Source organism: Neoarius graeffei, chromosome 7 (genome assembly GCF_027579695.1).
Source record: "Neoarius graeffei isolate fNeoGra1 chromosome 7, fNeoGra1.pri, whole genome shotgun sequence".
NCBI classification, from domain to species: Eukaryota; Metazoa; Chordata; class Actinopteri; order Siluriformes; family Ariidae; genus Neoarius; species Neoarius graeffei.
In genome coordinates this window covers 40,276,499-40,293,231 of record NC_083575.1, presented here as the reverse complement: position 1 = coordinate 40,293,231, position 16,733 = coordinate 40,276,499, and the positions used below count along the sequence as shown (strand labels likewise).

At 39.1% G+C, this 16,733-nt stretch overlaps 1 protein-coding gene across 1 annotated transcript; it reads left to right on the top strand.

The window, feature by feature from the left end:
• Positions 1-140: 140 nt before the first annotated feature.
• On the top strand, positions 141-15,540 carry abcg8 (ATP-binding cassette, sub-family G (WHITE), member 8). The gene is made up of 13 exons (XM_060924669.1): positions 141-209; positions 751-855; positions 1,005-1,152; positions 4,029-4,267; positions 10,967-11,099; positions 11,272-11,541; positions 11,627-11,795; positions 11,928-12,026; positions 14,267-14,466; positions 14,549-14,625; positions 14,791-15,058; positions 15,173-15,300; positions 15,403-15,540. Exons 1-13 carry the CDS (start codon positions 141-143, stop codon positions 15,538-15,540), a joined length of 2,043 nt encoding a protein of 680 aa, XP_060780652.1.
• The last annotated feature ends 1,193 nt before the right edge of the window (positions 15,541-16,733 follow it).

The following is a 16,733-nucleotide window of genomic DNA, read 5'->3' as shown; positions in this document are numbered from 1 at the left end:
GAGAGCTCTAAGAGTACCTCCTCTCTACAACTCACTCTCCCAGTGGAGAGACAAGCAGCCACTTCTTCACGTTTTCAACCCGGATCAAAGGGTCTCTGACCCCAATTCAGCACCTCTTCTGCTCCCACTAGCAAGACGCCATGATGAATGACGCTGTGCTTAATTCCGAAAACAGCTTCAGCTTTCCAGGACCGCCTGCAAACAACGAGGTGAGTGACAACCAGAAAAGAGAAAACAGGCTGAAAAGGGACACTTACATATAAGATGTATAGAGACAAATTAGTGAGGACATTCATTCATACTGTCCGCCTTCATGTCTATTTTCCTCAGTTCCCACTTCTATATTATGTCTAACTAATGACTTCACCTGTTGGTGGACTTCATATACAGTAGGAGGACATGACATTAAAACTCTGTATTATGTAATGAGAATCCGTGCCATTATTTAAATGGACTCTGAACCAAAAATTCAACATTGTCTGTCCACTTATCTACTGGCCTAGGACAAATCTGATTAGAAGGGCAAGATGCTCATCTGTTTTAGAAGTGTATCTGTTTTATAATCTGCTCAGATAGACAGTGGCAATTCCTCTGAACTACTATTTCCTCTCTCAAAATACCCATATTTACAGCGATGAAATGACCCTTAGTGCTCTTGCATTAGAACCTTTTTAGCATTGCTGTTTGACACAACCTGAATGTGTGGTATTTGAACATAGGTGTTTATTAACGCCTCATTCCTGCAAACAGGGACAAGATACCAGACTGTTTTCCTCAGGGGATGAAGACAACAGTTTGTATTTTACCTACAGTGGGGGTTGCAATGAACTGGAGGTCAGAAATCTTCACTATCAGGTATTTATTCTAAAACACCAACAAACCCTTCTCAAATGATTAAATGTTCATTTTCGTAATGGTTACATGAGAGGAAAAATTACATCGGATCATTTTCCTGCCACTGTTAAAGCATGCATACAAACAGTTGCTTGGCATGTGTACTCTAGGTGGACACAGCAGCACAAATCCCCTGGTATGAGAGACTGTCGGAGCTTAAGATGCCCTGGGAGATGCGGGGCAATAAACAGACTGCTATCAAAGACCTGAACCTGAGAGTACACAGCGGCCAGATGCTGGCTGTTATTGGCAGCTCGGGTAGGGATCGGTCTCAGACAATCTGAGAAAATGATATTTTCATTACTGCATCAGTAAAAAGTAAAACGCATTTGATGTTTTCATTACTGCATCAGTCAAAAGTAACAATTTTTAGATTGTTTCTTTAAAAGAAATACTAAACTTTACCTGACAAAAACAGAAGCAAGTGCAAGTCTCCAAAAGAACTGTTGCAGGTTCTCAAAGATGCGCAGTAAATCTTACCTGCTAACGTTCTCATAAACCTGTATGAAATATACCTGAGATGACTGATGCATTTTAAAGGCAAAGAGTTATCACCATGAAATATTGAATTTGTTAACTTATTACTGTTTACTGCTCTTTATAGTAGATTTTGTACACAGAAACCTGCCATTTCATTATTCAGAAGTCATCTTTGCTTTACAGCATTTCTTTCCATGTGCCTAAGACTTTTGTACATTAGTGTAAAATAATCATATATTATTCTATCCACGCTCACTGAATATGAGCAACCGCGCGCTCTGATTGACTACTCTACTACTAGGCTATCAGCTACAGTAAACAGCCCTATTCCACAGCTGTAGGAATCTATATTATGTCAGGATAATCTATATTATTCTATCCATGTTCACTGAATATGAACAACCACACACTACTAGGCTATCAGCTCATATACCGTGAGTAGAGAAAAACAAAATGGTGGAGCGTGTTGCTGAACCAACCGAGGACAAAATAAAAACTCTACTTGAAAACAAAAGCCCAAAAAATACAACAAAAAAAAGCAACAAAATATGGAATAAAAGTATTTGATGGTAAAAACGTATCTTTTTGTTGTTTTTCAAGAATTATTATTATTATTATTATTATTATTATTATTATTATTATTAGCAAAAAGCACAACTTTATTCATCACACACTTGTGAAATTTCCTCTCTGCATTTAACCCATCTGAAGCAGTGAACACACATGAGCAATGAGCGCACACACATACCCAGAGCAGTGGGCAGCCATGCTAACAGCACCCGGGGAGCAGTTGGGAGTTAGATGCCTCGCTCAAGGGCACCTCAGCCCAAGGCCATCCCATATTAACCTAACTGCATGTCTTTGGACTGTGGGGGAAACCGGAGCACCCAGAGGAAACCCACGCAGACATGAGAAGAACATGCAAACTCCACACATATTATTATTACCTCTGCCAAGGAGGTTATGTTTTCAGTAGCGTTGGTTTGTTTGTTTGTTTGTTGGTTGGTTGGTTTGTCTGTTAGCAACATTATGGAAAAAAGTTATGGATGGATTGCTCTGAAATTTTTTCCAGAGGTGTGACTGGGCACAAGTAACAATCCATTAAAATTTGGCGGTGATCCGGATCACCTTCTGGATCCCGGATTTTTTTTAAAGGATTCTTGGAGGAGGTCTGCACTCTCTGAGTGCTTTTCTAGTTATTATTATTATTATTATTATTATTATTATTATTATAGCATTCTTCACAAATTGCTACTGTCATTTCGCTGGTTTGTTTACATTCTTCATCTTTAAGCATTAAAATTTGTTGAGTTTTTTTTTAGACTGGTTCAAAAGCTCAAAAAAGTTTGAAAATGACATAACTGAAATTTCCAAGGAAGAATTAAATAAATGTCTAAAGCTATTCTATACCTTGGCATGATAGCAAGATGGCACTTTCTACAAAAAAACAACAACACTAAAGTCAATTCATGCAGCCTTCGATAGGTTTTTAAGAAGTCCGCCTAAGCGGAAATGATTTTGTTGGATGTTTTGTATGAAGTTTTTATTTATCAAATTTGCAAAAAATAAAAATGCTCTGTTTCTCAAAATCCAGTGAATGTGGATATAATAAAATAGTTATTCCACTCAATCTCGTCGTACATGGCTAATATCATCATCATCCAATTACATAGCTACAACACATTCTTGAACATTAATCACACCATCATCATCATCCAATCACATAGCCACAACACACTCCTCGTCAGCTATCAGCTCAAGTATGACTCGATTTCGTGGAATAATTGTTAAATGTACAATACTGCTATGCAGACAGCAAAGTGGTGCACAGCAAAATCCCCAGTGTTGAATTAACACCCAGAGTGTTGATTTAACACTCTACTGTGTTTATATAGGTCCAGTTGGACACAAATTAACTCTGAAAGTGTTAATTCAACACTGAGGAATTTGCTGTGTGCTGCAGGGAGTGTTACTGTACCACCTCACAAGTCCTGGTTTGGTCCTGAGCTCAGGTTCCTGTCTGTGTGGAATTTCTGTTCATGTTCTTCACATGTTCATGTAGGTTTCCTCTCACCTGCACAAACATGCCAGCAGGTGAATTGACGACACTAAATTGCTCCTATGTGTGAGCTGAACACTTCAGTTTGTGGTGCCCAGTGATGGACTGGTGTTCCAAGAATAGGCTCTGGATATCCTGCAAGCCTGACCAGGATAAACTGGTTACTGAAGATGAATGAATGAATGAATTTATGAATGAATGAACCGCTATGGAAAAAATAAAGACACCACTTTTAATGATGATCACCATTAAATCGGTCTATTTTTTTCCATGACTGAATATGGCTGCACAATTAATTTAGCAAATTGGCTCATTTCAAGCTTTTATTTCCATATTATTTTGTCGGGGAAATGTGGTCCAACTAAAGAAATAATCACACGGTATTTTTAACAACAGTTGCAATTTGACTCAAGGGGGTTCTTCAAATTACTTCTTGAATTCTTGAAGTAGAGATACTTTACACTCAGTTCAGAATGCTATAAATGTGGACCAACATCAGAGAAATATAAATAGCACTCTTATAAGATGAAGTGTTTTTGTAAATACACTGGTAAGCACTTTCTGTCTTTACTCTTTACTGCTTCAACCTTCACAGGTTGTGGAAAGACCTCCCTGTTGGACATTATAACGTGCCGAGATGGAGGAGGCACCAAAACATCTGGAGAGATACTCATCAATGGTAAGCCTTGCACATCCTCGCTAGTGAAGAAAAGCATTGCTCATGTCCGGCAGGATGACCGCTTGCTACCTCATCTGACGGTACGGGAGACGCTCACCTTCGTGGCCAAGCTACGCCTACCGACGCAATTTACACAGGCACAGAGAGATCAAAGGGTAAGACATGCAGCACTCATCAAATGTCCTTGATGTCCTTGTCCATGGCCTCCAGTTATTCAGATATGAATGGCTAAGCAATACTTAAATTCAATTTAGTATTTAAAAGTCAGAATTCATTAAGGGAAATTTCTCATTTGCCATGCAGGGAGAATGAAGCAACTATCTCATTGACTAGCTCAGGGGTTTTCAAAGTGTGGGAGAGTCAGCCCCCCCTCAGAGAGCAAATAAACAACAGCGCCCCCCTTACAATTTTTGTTGTTGCGATACTTAATGTTCCATTCGTATTTAAAAAAAAAATGGTTGTTGTACACATTTTTATTTTTTTCTTTTACACATTTTAAACATCTGTGCTTTTTTAAAACATCTCTTTTTACACATTTTGAACATCTGTGCTTTTTTAAAACATCTTTTTTTTTTACACATTTTAAACATCTGTGCTTTTTTTAAAACGTCTCGTTTTACACATTTTAAACATCTGTGCTTTTTAAAACATCTTTTTTTTACACATTTTGAACATCTGTGCTTTTTTAAAACATCTTTTTTACACATTTTAAACATCTGTGCTTTTTTAAAACCTCTTTTTTTTTACACATTTTAAACATCTGTGCTTTTTAAAACATCTTTTTTTTACACATTTTAAACATCTGTGCTTTTTTAAAAACATCTTGTTTTACACATTTTAAACATCTGTGCTTTTTTAAAACCTCTTTTTTTACACATTTTAAACATCTGTGCTTTTTAAAACATCTTTTTTTACACATTTTGAACATCTGTGCTTTTTTAAAACATCTTTTTTACACATTTTAAACATCTGTGCTTTTTTAAAACCTCTTTTTTTTTTACACATTTTAAACATCTGTGCTTTTTAAAACATCTTTTTTTTACACATTTTAAACATCTGCTTTTTTAAAAACATCTTGTTTTACACATTTTAAACATCTGTGCTTTTTTAAAACCTCTTTTTTACACATTTTAAACATCTGTGCTTTTTTAAAACCTTTTTTTTTTACACATTTTAAACATCTGTGCTTTTTTTTAAAACATCTTGTTTTACACATTTTAAACATCTCATAGCATCGTTAGCTAGCACCTCTTGGCAGACAACACACTGTGGCAGTGGAGCATCTTCAGATCCAGTCCATGAAAATCCAAACTTTAAATAATCGTGGTCATAATTCCTTCTTTTTTTGCTTGGCCCAGACTCTGTCTCCTCACTCACTGTAGCTTTAGGTACTAAAAATCGATCCATTTTGTCTCTGGCAAAGGCTAGCTGAATTTCGCTAAATGTCCGCAATAGTAACTTATTCTGGTTTATTTTTCCTCACGTTGCGCCCCCCCGAAGAACTCTGGCGCCCCCTAGGGGAGGCGCACCCCACACTTTGAAAAGCCCTGGACTAGCTAATATTATTAAATCAACATTGACCAAGGTCGCCTCTCAGTTACGGCAGTCAGCTGACTGTAGCGGATAAAATCACGTCATAAAATGACGTTTTTACAGTGTGACTATATAATAGTATTAAATGTTTAATATTATGAATGCTAACCAAGGTCAGCTCTCAGTTACAGCAGTCAGCTGACTGTAGCGGATAAAATCACGTCATAAAATGACGTTTTTACAGTGTGACTATATAATAATATTAAATGTTTAATATTATGAATGCTAACCAACGTCAGCTCTCAGTTACGGCAGTCAGCTGACTGTAGCGGATAAAATCACGTCATAAAATGACGTTTTTACAGTGTGACTATATAATACTATTAAATGTTTAATATTATGAATGCTAACCAAGGTCAGCTCTCAGTTACGGCAGTCAGCTGACTGTAGCGGATAAAATTAAGTAATAAAATTACGTTTTTTACAATGTTACTCTATAATACTTTTAAATATTTAATAGAGTATTAAGAATGCTAACCAAGGCCAGCTCTTAGTCAACTGTACATCATATTCACATAAATGGAGTGATAATGGCTTCTGTTAACATAAGCAAGTTTTCTGATTGTAATTCCACTGGCTGCAAATATTATTTTATTTTATCTATTTTGTCAGTTCATTTTCTACAAGTTAACTTGCATGATCTGGGTGTCATGTTAATGAAGTTATCACCTAATGGTGACACGGTGCAGCTCAGGGGTGTGAGCTGTCATACTTATCACACAGTTACCAATATTATGAGTTTGGAGTTCACTGTTCAAGGTTAATATACATGTGATATCAAGTAATAAAAGCAATTAAACAGAAGCCAATGAATGTATGTCCATCTCACTGATAGAAAAGGCCGATCCTCAAGACTGTTTATCATACAACGTGCAATCAAATGTGATAATAGTGATAACTCTGAGAGCAAAGTCATAAACTGAATCTAGAGGCTATCGGATGTAAAGAAAGGGTATCTATATAAAGGGTCACTTTAATCAGGAACTGATAGCAAAGTTACTTCACTAGTTATCTTTCTACTTTGAAAAGGAAAGCTTGCAACAAATTTTTGCTTCACGTCTCATTATAAAATGACAAGTGGAATTTAGAGGTTAATGTTTTTGCAAACCAAGTGCCAAGGAACTTATATTCTTTCAATAACCTCATTCATGTTGGAAATATTCAGACGATCATAATAAGTACATATGTTGCAGGTAAAATCCATTCTCAGGTTCACTGCAAAAAATTTAAAACTGAATTTGAGGAGAAAATGACTTAATACTAGTGAAATTATCTTGCTGCATGGACAGATATTTTTACTTGATAAGACATCTTAGAATAAGTTGGTTGCAATCTAGAACTAGGTTTAATAATCTCAGAATTGGTGTCTTGTATTCTTCTAATAGGAAATGCTAGATTGTTTCAACTATTTTTAAGATATTTTCACTTGCTAAGATATCATTTTTTGCAGCATTAAACCTGTGTTCAACCTAGGCTGAATTGGTGAACCACATTTAAATAGACAGCATTCAGTCTAGGTTAAATTTATAATTTTTGTATGTTTTGAGACAGTTAGCATTTTGTTGGGGTTTGGGTTAGCTTTTTGTTGGGGTTTGGATTAGTTTTATTTTAGGGTTTGGGTTAGCTTTTTGTTGGGGTTTGGGTTAGTTTTATTTTAGGGTCTGGGTTAGCTTTTTGTTGGGGTTTGGGTTAGTTTTATTTTAGGGTCTGGGCTAGCTTTTTGTTGGGGTTTGGGTTAGTTTTATTTTAGGGTCTGGGCTAGCTTTTTGTTGGGGTTTAGGTTAGCTTTATTTTAGGGTTTGGGCTAGCTTTTTGTTGTGGTTTGGATTAGTTTTATTTTAGGGTTTAGGTTAGCTTTTTGTTGGGGTTTATGTTAGCTTTTTGTTAGGGTTTGGGTTAGCTTTCTGTTGGGGGTTGGGTTAGTTTTATTTTAAGGGTTAGCTTTCTGTTGGGGTCTGGGCTAGCTTTTTGTTGGGGTTTGGGTTAGTTTTATTTTAGGGTTTGGATTAGCTTTTTGTTGGGGTTTAGGTTAGCTTTTTGTTGGGGTTTAGGTTAGCTTTTTGTTGGAGTTTGGGTTAGCTTTATTTTAGGGTTTGGGTTACCTTTTTGTTGGGGTTTAGGTTAGCTTTTTGTTGGGGTTTAGGTTAGCTTTTTGTTGGAGTTTGGGTTAGTTTTATTTTAGGGTTTGGGTTAGCTTTTTGTTGGGGTTTAGGTTAGCTTTTTGTTGGAGTTTGGGTTAGTTTTATTTTAGGGTTTTGGTTAGCTTTTTGTTGTGGTTTAGGTTAGCTTTTTGTTGGGGTTTGGATTAGCTTTATTTTAGGGTCTGGGCTAGCTTTTTGTTGGGGTTTTGGTTAGTTTTATTTTAGGGTTTGGGTTAGCTTTTTGTTGGGGTTTAGATTAGTTTTATTTTAGGGTTTGGGTTAGCTTTTTGTTGGGGTTTATGTTAGCTTTTTGTTAGGGTTTGGGTTAGCTTTTTGTTGGGGTTTGAGTTAGTTTTATTTTAGGGTCTGGGTTAGCTTTATTTTAGGGTCTGGGCGAGCTTTTTGTTGGGGTTTGGGTTAGCTTTATTTTAGGGTCTGGGCTAGCTTTTTGTTGGGGTTTAGGTTAGCTTTTTGTTGGGGTTTATGTTAGCTTTTTGTTAGGGTTTGGGTTAGCTTTCTGTTGGGGGTTGGGTTAGTTTTATTTTAGGGTCTGGGCTAGCTTTTTGTTGGGGTTTAGGTTAGCTTTTTGTTGGGGTTTGGATTAGTTTTATTTTAGGGTTTGGGTTAGCTTTTTGTTGGGGTTTAGGTTAGCTTTTTGTTGGAGTTTGGGTTAGTTTTATTTTAGGGTTTGGGTTAGCTTTTTGTTGTGGTTTAGGTTAGCTTTTTGTTGGGGTTTGGATTAGCTTTATTTTAGGGTCTGGGCTAGCTTTTTGTTGGGGTTTGGGTTAGCTTTTTATTGGGGTTTGGGTTAGTTTTATTTTAGGGTTTGGGTTAGCTTTTTGTTGGGGTTTAGGTTAGCTTTATTTGAGGGTCTGGGCTAGCTTTTTGTTGGTGTTTGGGTTAGTTTTATTTTAGGGTTTGGGTTAGCTTTATGTTGGGGTTTGGATTAGTTTTATTTTAGGGTTTAGGTTAGCTTTATGTTGGGGTTTATGTTAGCTTTTTGTTAGGGTTTGGGTTAGCTTTTTGTTGGGGTTTGGGTTAGTTTTATTTTAGGGTCTGAGTTAGCTTTTTGTTGGGGTTTGGGTTAGTTTTATTTTAGGGTCTGGGTTAGCATTTTGTTGGGGTTTGGGTTAGTTTTATTTTAGGGTCTGGGTTAGCTTTTTGTTGGGGTTTGGGTTAGCTTTATTTGATGGTCTGGGCTAGCTTTTTGTTGGGGTTTGGGTTAGCTTTATTTTAGGGTCTGGGTTAGTTTTATGTTGGGGTTTGGGCTAGTTTTATTTTAGGGATTGGGTTAGCTTTTTGTTGGGGTTTGGATTAGTTTTATTTTAGGGTTTAGGTTAGCTTTATGTTGGGGTTTATGTTAGCTTTTTGTTAGGGTTTGGGTTAGCTTTTTGTTGGGGTTTGGGTTAGTTTTATTTTAGGGTCTGAGTTAGCTTTTTGTTGGGGTTTGGGTTAGTTTTATTTTAGGGTCTGGGTTAGCATTTTGTTGGGGTTTGGGTTAGTTTTATTTTAGGGTCTGGGTTAGCTTTTTGTTGGGGTTTGGGTTAGCTTTATTTGATGGTCTGGGCTAGCTTTTTGTTGGGGTTTGGGTTAGCTTTATTTTAGGGTCTGGGTTAGTTTTATGTTGGGGTTTGGGCTAGTTTTATTTTAGGGATTGGGTTAGCTTTTTGTTGGGGTTTGGATTAGTTTTATTTTAGGGTTTGGGTTAGCTTTTTGCTAGGGTATGGGAGAATTTGCAATGTTAACCTGTGTAGTGTAGTGGTAAACACTGTGGACTACAGATCTGGAGGATGTGAATTCAAATCCTGGTGAGTATATTAAAAATTCTTTATTTCATTGTGATTTGTTGAGTGTTTGTTGAGAGGTAGTTGAGAAGGCACGACATCAAGGGAAGGGAGTCCAGGTGATAAGGACCAGAGAGGGGAGGTTAGTGGGTAGAAAGAGGAGAAAGAGACGAGTGTGTGAGAGATGACAATTTCCTTTTTCTTATTTATTTATTTAACCCCCCAAAAAAAGCCCCTATTTTTTTATGACACCCCATAAAAAATCCCTTTTCAAACACTTGAACCTAGGTTGAATACACATTTTACCTAGGTATTATGTGGTTCACCAATTCTACCTAGGTTGAATGCAGGTTTACCCTAAGACCAGATTTAACCTGCAACATATACGCTTGGGAGAACGGGATAACAATTTATGAATGTGAATGATGATTTTTTTTTAAGGCATCAGAGAAGTGTGATAAGTTTTTTGGTATCATCCACATAACGATTCACATTTCAGTGTGTTAGAAAAAGAAACAATGTCATCATCAGTCTGGGAACAGAACAGAATTGAACCTTGTTAAACACTTGGATAAACTTGGTATATTGTGTTTTATATCCCTCATCAAAAATTCCTGTGTAGGGATTGGCCAAGGATGGCTCACGTGACATAAAATAGCTCCACCATTGATTAAGCAATGTATCTCGTGATGTCAAAACAAAAAAAAAAAAGGAAAAAAAAAAGAAAAATGGATATGGTGTGAATCAGTCATGGAATATCCTGGATATACTCTGAACTGACATCAAAATTTCAAGCTATACGGCCGACTCGAGTCACAGCTGTGGCTCCGTGAGCATTTCTGTGTGTGTAGATCTACGTGTCATGATCATGCCTAGTGAGGCAGGCGAAAGCATGGTACATTGTACATGTGCAGGTCAAAGGTCGCTCTGATGTAAACAACAAACATGGCTGCCTCCAGTGAGTTTATGCCAAGATTCAAGCTTACCACTTTTAGTTTGGAATTTTTTGATGAGGGATGTAGATCAAATCTACCATGCACTGAGAGGCACCATGTGAAATTATGGATTCTCTTCAACGACTGGCATTGTACTATTTTCTTCAGGGCTGCACCTCTCAGAAAATAGTACTTTGTCAGTCACTTCAGAGATGCACTCTCAGTGCATGGCATATTAGATTAATATGACACAGTAAGTGGCTTTTCAACCTGATGGAAAGGTTTGAAATGAGTTACAAGGTCTGTGTAGGAGAAATATACATTAATTGGCTTCGCCCCCATTAATAGTAAACACTTGTTTAGTTAGTTTGTATGTAAGCCTGATGAAGCAGTCTGTGCAGGTGGATGACGTCATTGCCGAGCTGCGTCTGAGGCAGTGCGCTAACACACGAGTAGGAAACAACTATGTGCGAGGTGTATCTGGTGGAGAGAGGAGGAGAGTCAGCATTGCTGTTCAGCTACTATGGAACCCAGGTGAGTCTGAGACACACCCAATGAAATGATATTGGTTTGGTACAGTTCTACAAATTCTGTTGATTTAAAAATATTTTTTTCAGACAATAAATGTGTAGAATATGTTTTATCTTTCTGCACAACAGCTACTAGAATTTGTCCACATCTCTAGATACTACATATTTGTTTTTAGGTATTCTTATCCTGGATGAGCCTACTTCAGGTCTAGACAGCTTTACTGCTCACAACCTGGTTATCATGCTGTCTCGTCTGGCCCAAGGGAACCGTCTAGTCCTGCTCTCGGTACACCAACCACGCTCGGACATCTTCCAGATATTTGACTTGGTGGTGTTGCTCTCCTCTGGCTCAGCCGTGTACTGCGGCCCTGCCAAGGAAATGGTGCCCTACTTCACATCTCTCGGTCTTCCATGTCCACGCTACTGCAATCCCTCTGACTTCTATGGTGGGTGAGCCCTGACTGACTCAAACACATCTCAGTGAGTAGCTTAGTTTGATCAAGGTGTCTGAATTGCTTCTGTCCGCCACAGTGGACTTGATCAGCATTGACCGCCGCAGCTCAGAAAAAGAAGCTGAGTGTTTAGAGAGAACAAGGGCCCTGGCAGCCCAGTTTGCTGAGAAGGTGAAGAACACTGATGATTTCATGTGGAAGTCCGAGGAGCACAATGTTCCAGTGCTAGATAATAATAATATCCAAAGGTAAAGCTTTATAACTGGCTCACCTCTGTAGAGTTCTCGCCTAAGTAACAGATTTCAGGTACAAGGTTCATGGCTGCATTTATAGACAGAACAAATGAGTAGTAGCTCACATCTCTGTGTTGTTTTTGCTAGTGACATCCCTTCTACACCAAAAGACGAAACAAAAATCACAGTGTCACAAAGGAAAGACCATCCACCAGGCCCGCTGCGCCAATTCTCCATTCTGATTAGGTGAGGAAGCCCAAAAAACACTGGATGTTCAGTGAAATGTAGAAGGCCTGTGGAACAGCACATCATAGTATCACCTCCTGCATGAAGATGGAGTGTAATCTGATACAGAAGAAACAACACTGATAGAACAGTCCCTGTGTCCGAAATTGCTCCCTACTCACTATATAGGGCACTATATAGTGAAGACGCCATTTTGTAGTGCTGTCCGAAACCTTAGTGAAGATTATTTACACCCTAGTATATAGTGCACTCAAAGTATCCCACAATGCATCATGAAAAGTAGTGTACAACCGATGGTCACTAACCAAGCAACATATCCCATCATGCATTGCGGTCTCACTGAAAGAAATCTGATTAAAAGTCTCAAATTTGATTTAATGAAAGGCAGTGGCAAAGAAGAAAGTATTCAGCCTTGATTTAAGAAAACTGAAAGATGCAGGTACTTTGTATTGATTAATGTGGGAAATACGCTCAGTATAATATGGATTTATCACAAAAATACATGCATGTATTTATTATTTTGAAAACCCACCAGCCGACTGATCTGGCACGTTTTAATTCTGCGACAGTAATGACGTGAATACCAGCGCGACGGAGTAGTGCCCGAAAGCGTTTTTTCATTTTACCAGTGAGCTCACTATATAGTCCTCTATATAGTAATTCCCTATATAGGGAGTAGTGAACAAGTGAGCGATTTTGGACACAGGGAGTGTAATTATAAAACCACACCAACCATACCAGATTCATTTGACATATCAATGAAAAGAGCAGTGTAATGTTTAGTTCTGGACACAGCAGATGGCCAGCTTATTATATTCCACATGTAAATAGCTTGCTGTGAGTGGTTAGTGTGCACTTGGTAGTTATACTGTCTTAGGCATTGAGTATATTTAGCTGTATGTCTTATTCTCTTTAGCTTTGTACCAAACATTCAGCTCACTACATACACTTTATAGAGTCACATCTACATTTAACAGTTATTCCACAAAATCGAGTCGTACATGAGCTGATAGCCGATGAGGCATGTAGCGCCGAGTCAGCTACAAGCCATGTACCACAAGATTGACTGGAATAACTGTTTTATTCTATCCACATTCACTGGATTTTGAGAAACAGAGCATTTTTATTTTTTTCAAATTCAATGAATAAAAACTTTATACAAAACGTCTGATAAAATAATTTCCGCTTAGAATGTAAACAAACCGGCGAAATGACAGTAGGAATTTGTGAAAAGTGCAATAATAATTCTTGAAAAATAAAAAAAGAGACGTTCTTACCATCAAATACTTTTATTCCATATTTTGTTGCTTCTTTTGCATTTTTTGAGGTTTCGTTCTCAAGTAGAGTTTTTATTTCGTCTTCAGTTGGTTCAGCAACACGCTCCGACATTTTGTTTTTCTCTACTCATGGTATATGAGCTGATAGCCTAGTAGTAGAGTAGCCAATCAGATGGGGCTTTTCCACTACCAACGCGGCCGAGTTGGGCTGAGCCGTGCTGTGCTGAGTCGAGCTGAGTGGGGCTGTTGGAGTTGCATTTCGACTACAACCGCGCTGAACTGTGCTGGCTGGAAGTGGGTGGACACATTGGGTGGAGTTAGCGAAAGTGGGTGGACGTCACGTGATGTCGTTAGGCGGCGCAAACAGTGACATCAGTGACCTTTTAAGCAGTAGTCTCACGACCCGGATAGTAAACAATAAACATGGAGGACATGGAGTCGTTAGTGTTGTTGGTCTTGGTGCTGTGGCTTGTTGTCACCAACAGCGCCAACAGATACTGGCAAGAGCGTATAGATGAGCGTATAGATGATTTCTGATCTTCTTCTTCTTCTTTGTCGTAATTCTTCTTCTTCCGGGTTTACGGTGTTTACAGATCCCAGCGTGCTCGCGGGGCGTGTGTGGGCATGTGAGGACACTCCTTTTCACCAATCAGTGCACAGGGGAGTGTCTCCTCACGCCCCTAGCCCCACTCGGCTCGGTTGGGCTCACTTCAGCCCCACTCCAAAACCGTGCGAGTTTTGGGTGCTGAGTAAGGCTGAAGTGAGCTCAGTCGTGCTGCTCTGAGGTAGTCGAAATGCGAGCCGTGTTGGGCTGAAGTGAGCTGACAAAGGGTAGTGGAAAAGGCCCAAGAGTGTGCGATTGCTCATACCCAGTGAATGTGGATAGAATAATAGCCGTTATACTGATGTAGGAACTTCATCCCATGTTGTCTTTGTGCTATTTTTGTATGTCTGTGTCACCAGACGTCAAGTACATAATGATTTCCGTAACCTGGTTACATTGGTGGTGCATGGTCTAGAGGCCCTTCTAATGTCACTGCTCGTGGGCTTCCTGTACTTTGGGGCGGGTGAGGAGAAGCTGCCACTGCAGGACACTGTGGCTCTGCTCTACATGATCGGAGCTCTCACACCATTTGCTGTGGTACTAGATGTCATAGCCAAGTGTGAGTCTCAATTTCACACATAGGTCAAAAATATCCTGTTAGGATTTACCTGGTGTTGATATCCTGTATGTTGTATTTACAGGTCATTCAGAGAGAGCCATGCTGTATCATGAACTGGAAGATGGAATGTACTCAGTGACCCCTTATTTTTTTGCCAAGGTATGTATACCTTACTACACAAAGAACAGCATAGTGACCACAAGGAGGCAGCAAAGCTCCATGCAGTTTCTTGGAATAACTGTATAACATAATATCCAGTTATTTCCATGTCTGGACAATTAAGGCCTCAAACCCACAGTGATTATGAATGCATCTCTCTCTCAGGTCCTGGGCGAGTTACCAGAGCACTGTGTTTTCACGCTGTTATACAGCCTGCCTATCTATTGGCTAGCTGGCCTGAATAACTCACCCTACCGCTTCCTGCTAAACTTCATGCTGACATGGCTGATGGTGTACTGCAGCCGCTCCATGGCTTTGTTCACGGCGGCTGTGCTACCCACCCTCCAGACCTCTTCCTTCATGGGAAACTCTCTTTTCACTGTTTTCTATCTGACTGGTGGCTTTGTCATCAGCATGGAAAACATGTGGCTAGGTAAGAACCTGTCACTCAAAAATATTATCTTCTGACACCCAACACTAACAACGAATTGCTGAGAAATTCATCAAGCATTGCTGCTGTTCTGATCAGTTTTTCCCCCTCCTTCAGTCGCTTCCTGGTTTTCCTATATTTCCTTCATGCGCTGGGGTTTTGATGGGATGCTGCAGGTTCAGTTCCGTGGTCTCAAATATTCAGTCAGCCTAGGAAACCTGACCTTCAATGTAGACGGCGTTAAAGTAAGAATACACTTTTTTTAAAATCACAGCTTCATTTTCTCCACAAATACCATTGGTAATGGTGAAATGCTCATATGGTTTCATTTCTTTTGGCCCTGCCAGGTGATAGAGGTGATGCATATGAACCAGCTCCCACTATACTCCTGTTACTTAGTGCTGATCGCTGTAGTGTTGGTCTTTCTGTTGCTCTACTATCTGTCACTCAAGTTCATTAAGCAGAAGTCCAGTCAGGACTGGTGAAGAAAAAGCTACAGTAGAAATCTCTTTTGGAAGAACTTTACCCCTACATGACACCACGCAGCCCATTCGTTGCAGAAAGATGGCAGCACCGGCTTGTTTTCAGTCCACACTGAAGTAATATGGGAATGTTCTGGAGAAAAGCATTCATGTACTGCATCAGTGTTGTCATTATTGGACATTTAATAATCCAAAGATTTTCTGCTTATGATGGACAGGGAAGGACAAAACCCAAAATTCTATCATTAGAAACCTACTGGAAGTTGCTTTGTGACATGTAACGGCATCTTTTTTTTTTTTGGGGGGGGGGGGGGGGGGGGGATTATGTGATTATTAGATTATCCTTAGCAAAACATTACCAGTTGTTTGTTCAACATATTTATTAATATCCAGGTCATCAGAAAGCTTCCCAAAATCCCATTTGGACATCGACATGAACACTTTTTACTTCTACTCAAGCTTACATAATGTGAAAGGTCCAAAGAGGCAAGAAGTGATGTCATGCATGTGGTAAGACACACTGTTTGACCAGTCATGTTATGCATTTACCACAGGCTAGTTAGAGAATGAAGAGTGCACGACGTCAGATCCCAGCTATTTTGGCAAACACACACAAATCAAAATAATGTGACGCATTTAAAGTCACAATCAAAGGAATTTGACGACTCAAAACGTGACCTTATCCTTATGATCTTAAGAAGAGAGTCCTGGAAGTCTTTGGTCTCCAAGAGATTGTCTACCAAACTTCAAATAAAGCATTGCAATGAGCTTTAATATGATACATGGGATTCTGCTTAAGGGAACATTGAGAGGGGGAGTGGACAAGGGTGTGTTGATCATGGTACTGAAACACAGCCCTCATTTTCCACAACAGATCAGGCCTGAGTTTCCCAAAAGCATTGCAGCACAATGGTAGAGCGAGCAGCACAATGAACACACTCTCTCCCAGTTAAGATGCTCTTAGTGTTAAGAGGCTTTTGGGAAACCCACCCCCAGTGTGTTCGAGTTGTTTATTGGACTACAACTGACTGCCGCTGGATGGCAGCAAAGCACCATGCACACGCGCACTCCCCCCTTCCTTCGCAGCCAGTTTTTCCTTTTTTTTTTTTTTTTTGGCAAATTACATCTACCTACAGCTTTTTTTTAAAAAAAAAAAATGAATTATTTGCTATACCGTGATTATTAATCGTAATGTG